At 49.3% G+C, this 6741-nt stretch overlaps 3 protein-coding genes across 3 annotated transcripts in view; 2 read left to right on the forward strand and 1 right to left on the reverse strand.

Annotated features, from left to right (window-relative positions):
* Nucleotides 1-4328: 4328 nt before the first annotated feature.
* Nucleotides 4329-4884, reverse strand: SETTUDRAFT_42916 (uncharacterized protein; the record flags this gene model as incomplete). The annotated part of the gene is made up of 1 exon (XM_008029979.1): nt 4329-4884. One exon carries the CDS (start codon nt 4882-4884, stop codon nt 4417-4419), a length of 468 nt encoding a protein of 155 aa, XP_008028170.1. The 3' UTR covers nt 4329-4416.
* Nucleotides 4885-5261: 377 nt separating this feature from the next.
* On the forward strand, nt 5262-5945 carry SETTUDRAFT_33270 (uncharacterized protein; the record flags this gene model as incomplete). The annotated part of the gene is made up of 1 exon (XM_008029927.1): nt 5262-5945. The coding sequence occupies one exon, from the start codon at nt 5262-5264 to the stop codon at nt 5943-5945; it is 684 nt and encodes a 227-aa protein (XP_008028118.1).
* A 278-nt stretch (nt 5946-6223) lies between these two features.
* The window catches only part of SETTUDRAFT_164484 (uncharacterized protein), a 3278-nt gene continuing 2760 nt past the window's right edge, over nt 6224-6741 (forward strand). The window contains exon 1 of the mRNA XM_008030426.1: nt 6224-6713. Within this exon, the coding sequence (XP_008028617.1) occupies nt 6466-6713 (248 nt within the window). The 5' untranslated portion in view covers nt 6224-6465. The remainder of the gene's footprint in view (nt 6714-6741) is intronic.

The following is a 6741-nucleotide window of genomic DNA, read 5'->3' on the forward strand; positions in this document are numbered from 1 at the left end:
ATAGTAAATTAGATGTATAAAGGCAACAAAGAAACTAAAGGAGATAGGTATACGCCCTAGCCCTTACTAGGTACTAGGCCACTAAGATATCCCTAGAAATAAAAAAGTAGACGCCCTAGCTAAAGAAGCTACAAAGCTAGACCCTCCTTCTACTAGTAAAACTAGCCTAGCTATTACTAGCTCGCGAATTAAGCAGCTAGGAGAGAGAGAATGGCTAAGCTAACTTAAATAGTATAGGAAAAAAGCCACTAGCAAGAATCCACATACGTACGCAGCAAAATACAAGTAGAAGATAAGAAAGCAAATTACTATTTCTAGCAATACTAGAAGAGAGATTTCTAGCGCTTTCTACTAACTTAAACTGGGGCACTATTACCTAAGGGACTACCTATATAAGAAAGGGAAAGTGGATTCTAATAGTTGCCCCTACAACTATAGGTCTATACAAGACCTACCTTATATTCTATTTAGATGTAATCTATATAGAGAGAAAAGAAAAGGACTAAGAGAAGCCTGCGAAGGTGATCTATTACTACCTATCCTCCTTTAAACAAAAGAGGGTATAGGAGCAACTATTACCTTTATTTAAGAAACAAAGGCTAGGACATAAGCCTAGTATAAGGGAAACATAGAAAACGAGAAGTAATACCTGTAACAGGTAGCTATACACCTCTCCTACCCTATCCCACCCCCTACCTACTAACTAATAGGCTACAAGCCTCACCTTTATTTAGTTAAAACCCCTCCTAAATATTGTAGCTAGAAACAACCTACTTAGATACTTGTAGGCCTAAAAACCCTACACGTCTTATATAGCCCTTTGGGCTGAAAAAGGACGTTAAACTAGAACAATAATAATAATAATATATGATCATGATATCAATATATTCGAAACAAAGCGCAACAACACAACCAGGATACAGCCTATGCTAGTGTGAGGAGCAGTGAAGCCTCATGGCATAGCACGACTCGCAGCATCATGGACATGCCAATGGAGATCTTCGCACCCTTGTGTCCAAAAGCGTAGCATCAACCGACTCAGTGACCGAAGTTTCCAAGGCATTCTGACGGTCACGCGGTCAACGACGTAGATGACGAAGGAATCCGAATAGCATTTGCATGTCACACGTCGGATCCGTAGCGCCCGCATTCTGAAAGCACCAAGTGAGATCTTCGCTCATTGATGCGACTAGAAATGCCATATCACTCCCAGAACGCCATGCACGTACCTACACCTACGTCTTCGCACCGCACGCACGTCATGATTCACAAAGGGCACAACCCCATATGACGTATCCAGCACAACCCGCATTCCCCCTTCCGTGTGCTAGCACAAGCATTTTCCCCACAACCCCAACCAGGAGCCCCCAATCCGATCCGCATTCTATTCTTGACACTGCGAGATTGCGGCGACCATGGGGGAAAGGTGTGGTCTGCACACGACAAGGCTACCCCTCGGAGACATCTCCGACGCGTCTCCAGCGCCCCTTTACGACCATCTGAGACATGGAGGTTCCCGCACGACGGGTTGAGAACCGGTACACAGCGATGCTCCCGGGTTCCTGGAAACCCGCAGTCCCATATTGCGGTGCTGCGGACCACACCTAAAATGTTGCACAGAGATGGGGGCAGGCTGGCGTCATTCGATCGGCGGTGCTGCAACGTTGCATCGACCTGGCGATCGAGTGCCATATAATGCGCCAGGCTGAGTAAGTGGGAAGGGCACGGTCGGAGTATCAGTGCGTTTCCGGACTCCAGGTTCATGGTTCTGGAGTTGTGGCGGTGGCGGTGGCGGTGGCTCAAACATATGGTCGGCTAGGATTTGTGCATCTGCATCCGAGATGGTAGCCTTCTGGCAATGGCTGGCTGTATATGGGGCGTTATTATGAAAATCGTTTTGATCGTTACTAGGAATAAGAAATTATGTGGGGAACGGTTTCTGTTCATACGGTGTTTTGTTGTTAAGAGGCACTGTTGGTGGTGTGAAAGAGGCGCGTTTTCGTCGGGGTTGGCCTGGTGTATATCCAGCGGTAACCTTGGGGAAATGGGGTGGAGTATTGCTAAGTACTAATACTTCTAAACGCACATGAGATGAGTAGACAATTAATGATTACTTAAACTGAGACGGAAGGAGTTCGCAGTTCAGTGGCGGGTGATATAGCTCTATAATAAAAACACTACACTAAGCTTGGAAAAAAATTATTATGTCACCGTGGGAGACAAATTTAAGTCCGCAAATTATCTGCAAGATGGAAAAAATATACATCATGGCAATTTCTTTTCTATAGTATTAGCTGTATTGGATATACTGCATATAGATGTTTGTTGCAGCGGCTTTCATTTGACCACGTTAAAACTCTTAAGAAACAAAAACCCCAATAATCCTACCTCACGCCCGTCGAAGAAGAGTAAGTTTTAATAGGTACATATTTCCATGCATTATAGATATCTTGCAACTAAGTAGGACTATATCCAGTGAACTGTGTCAGCTATGAATTTAACACATTTCAAAACAAGCAGTCTGTAGTAAATTCAAAAGAACCACATATGATCTTTCTAAGAACCGCAATACTTGTATAAAAAAAACTAGCAGGCTGAATAGAAACAGAACGTGACTTCCTTCACAGATGTTCTTCTTCTCATTTCCTTCTTGAGAAAAAAATAATATTCTTTACACTTGTGCTTGTCTCCCGGGTATCTACTCAGACAAAAACAAAAGAATATTCTTATTGAACAAAAAAACAATTTTAACCCGCTGGAAACAATATTTCCTAGATGCTTTCTCCACTTCATAAAATCACTTTTTCTCCATTCTCCTCTGCCTATCCATCAATAACCACCTGCCAACCTCCTCACAACACTCTGTATATATCATGTCTACCTACACCCTTTATCCAACGCATTTTCCCACCACCTCGTCCCACCCTTCTCCCATCCCCCTATCCTCTCCCCTCTCAACCACATAGAATCGCTATTTCCCCCACACCTAGCCAAAAAAAACTCCCATTCATACACACATACATACATACATACATACATACATACATACGGCACGTGACCCTTCCCACCCTCACCACTCCCTCAGCACAACACAATCATTTTCCCCACGTGACAAGCACGTCCGCCACGCACGTGACACGAGTCAACCGCCCAACGCCAACGCCAACGCCAACGCCAACCAAACCCCCAACAACCCCCTGAGCCGATCTTCCGGACGATCCTGCGGGGATCAACGAGTCGCAGGCGCAGGTGCAGGCGCGGGTCAGGCTTCCAACACGGATACCAGCTCGTTGTGTGTGTATGCATAGGTGTAGTGTTATTTGCATAGACTGCGATATGTTCACAGCTACAGATATACACGACTGCGAGTTTTTGGTTCTGAGTGTACGTATTGTGCGAGTGCTGGTGGTGTTGCTGGGCAGGAGATACAAGTTCCAGTGTCATGTGTGGTATTGCCTGATAACAAGTACATGAATCGCAAAATTATAGTCGCTGCTCATGCCATGTCGCGTCCTTTGCCTTCCTCTGCGTTCTACAGCAGAGAAAAAATGTGCATGCGCGCGTGTAAGTATGTGTATGTATGCATCTATCCAAGTGCTCGCATATCCTAACAACAACAAGAGGAAAAAGGGTCATGTAAACAACAAACACGCAATCCAGATTCAAGCTTCGCAGTGACAGGTTACATAACCAATACGACTTTAGTTGGATTAAACCACACACATACACACACACAAAAAAAGAGGGTTTGCACCGGCGTCGAAGAAGAGGAAGTAAGAAGAGGGAAAAACTCAAAAGATTGTTTGAATCGAGAAAAAATATCAATTTTCTTTGTCTGCGAGTAAGATTGCAGCAGCAAGTAACTTCGGCAAAGTGGGCGTGCAAGTACACCTATGCAAGCCATGAGATGGACAAGTTAGGGGTACATAGGTTTCTGGCGCGAATCCGCTTTTGATGAATAGGCATGTGGATGCATATTACGGGGGAAATGCGTTACTTGGCAGGCTGCACAGTATTTGTGTACGAAGGCGCAGAAAATGGTAGTGGCAAAAGTATGCGTTTGCGGGAAAGGAGCGGGTGAGAGAGTTAGCGGGTAGGCAATTGAGACCTATTCCAGCTAGACTCAGCATGTAGCTTGAGTTGCCGCCCGCCTTCAAGGTCGCGTGCTGTTACTGTTTACAGGAGAGGGAGGCTGAGTGCTGGTAAAAGGAGGTCCGTCACTGCTTGGCGAGAGCCCGCAGTGCAACTCTAACAAGACGCTTGGAGTTGGTGATGGATGAGCCAGCAAGGCAGAGCGGTGAGAGCCTTTTGCTGTGCATAAAGGGGTGGTGGGTGTCACGTCATCTAGCGTTGCGCGGCGCGAGACTAGTCAGATTCCTTTGGGAACGCTTGTCTTCTTCTACGGAGACCAGCAAGTCATTCTTGCAGACGTAGACATTGAACACTTGCCGTCGTCTGGACCTTGGTGTGGGCCCCCTGGAGATGGGCGAGGCTGGCCGGTCGGTACACTTGCGGTCCGCGGACTTGTCCACTCATGGTTGCACTCGATGCAATCCGGCCAGGAATGTGGATAAAGTCTCTTCGAGCATTGAACACAGTTGATCGTCGGCTGTTGAAAGTTTCTGTTCCGGGATCCATAGCTGGTGACAAGGAGTGCGCATAAACCCAGAGGGTTGGGGAGCTGTGAGTCAGTTTGGGAGATGCTAGCATGTGCCCTGAACCAGGCAACCTCAGGCCACCTCCTTCCAGGTCGTGTGCTGCTATATTCGTCTGCGCATGAGCCTCTGGATGGGTCTTGTACTGCGGTCGAGGGTTTACACAGCTGTAACCCGCGAGCAGACATGTTTCACGATGCCATGGTGCCTCTGCTCTTGATTTGCCCATGTGCGCGCCATACCGGCAGTGGCGCTAACGTACTTTTGAGGCTGCGCATCTAGACTGCTGAGGGAGCGTGTACACGGCCATGCTGATGTGCGTGCAAGCATGATTCACGGACCACGTGTTTCGGCGTAGGGTGGCGAAGACGCCATGAGCGCGGTGGCTAGGGGTTTGGCGGGCGATGGCTGAGCGGAGAGGCACAAGGCTTTGTGTGTAGTCATGCGACGGGGGCCAGCCTCGCGCCAATAGCTCGGGAGCTAGCGTCCAAAGCCATGGAGAAAGATGAAGAGCCAGCCATGTCTGTGAAAACGAGCCGCTGCTGGTTGGCGGTCGAGAGGTTCAAAGGGCATGCGGAAACGACGGTGTGAAGTTTAAGAGCGACGATGGCTTGCTTTAGGCGAGAGCTTAGCCGTCTCCGTCTCCACAGTGCACGGGCCCTCTTCTTGATCCGTCCGCATTTGGACATGGATACGACTGCGTCTTGTAGGCTACACGGCACTTTTGCGTCCTCTCGACCTGCCAGCTCCTGTGCACGAGGCTGGATGTCTTTCATCTGGCCGTTTGGAGTCGGAAATAACTCCTGTGTTTTCTACGGTGCGTCCAGCACGCCCAGGGCAGCCACTGCAGACCACCAACGGGGGCGGCCGATCAGCATTCCAGAGCACCGCACTATCTGCTGCTACTGCCGACGAACGCTTCGTCTGGTGAACGACGCTCTTCAGAGTCTCATCGCGCAGCAGCTAATGCCCGTCAACCTGTGTGACTACGGCGTCTCCAACAGCGGGCAGGCCGGCGACACCAGCGCGACCAATACACCAAGCAGCCGATCTCAATTCCCCGTGTCCATGACGAATAGCCGAGTGACAAATGAAGCCACACTAGCCCCCGTCCACGTCCATGAAAGCTACCCGCAGTGGAGCTTGGTCCACTTGGTTGTGTCGAAGAGCTTAGGCGGCAAGAAGTTCGCATCGACTCCCCTGGCGAGCATCAGCGCCCGTCTCCCTGCAGCACCAACGTCGATCCCGCCGCATGCCATGTACTCACTGAACAGCCGCGAAAGTGGGTAGCTCCCACGATGAAACCGTCTGGTGCTAGACGACCTTGGCATGCTAACACGCTTTGGTCTGTATCCTCTCGAAAACAATAGCTTCGTTGACGCAAGAGCCCCATGTTTCGAAACATTACCAGAATAGCTACTAGCGCAAAGTATCCAACGCCATGAGCTTGCCTGGCGAGAGAGTCCATCATGCTCCATCACCCAGCCTCCGAGTATAAGATGCACTGGCTCGACCTCGATTACACACCACCAACATTCATCACTTTCGCTTCTCATCTTGAGTTCTCCCACTACCTCTCTCTTTATCTCTCGTACTATCTTGCCTTTGTGCAGAGCACCACCATTCGCTTTACATTCGATTCTCAGTAATCCAATCTACGACACTCGGTCAACACTAATCGGCTCCCTGCCTTCTTTCGACAATCTTTTTCACTAGGCTCTCTCGATTTTACTATCCAAATAAGCAACAATGAAGTACGCTTACATTCTCACTCTCGTGACCGTCGTCACTGCTCTTCCCCGCCCTCAATATGGCGCGGCTCCTCCTTCCAAGCCTCAGCCCTCTGTGCCTATGTCGACTGGCATCTCGGGAGGCTACCCTACCATGCCTGGCCCGAACGGCCCTGGTTACGGAAGCCCTGGAGGTTCCCCTTCGTCGCCTGGCAAGCCTGGCAACGGTCCTACTGGCGGTGCTGGTTCTCCTGGCAAGCCAGAGGGCGACAAGCCTGAAGGAGACAAGCCTGGCAACGGTCCTACCGGCGGTGCTGGTTCTCCTGGCAAGCCAGAGGGCGACAAGCCTAGAAGGT

Source organism: Exserohilum turcica, assembly GCF_000359705.1.
Source record: "Exserohilum turcica Et28A unplaced genomic scaffold SETTUscaffold_4, whole genome shotgun sequence".
Taxonomy (NCBI): Eukaryota; Fungi; Ascomycota; class Dothideomycetes; order Pleosporales; family Pleosporaceae; genus Exserohilum; species Exserohilum turcicum.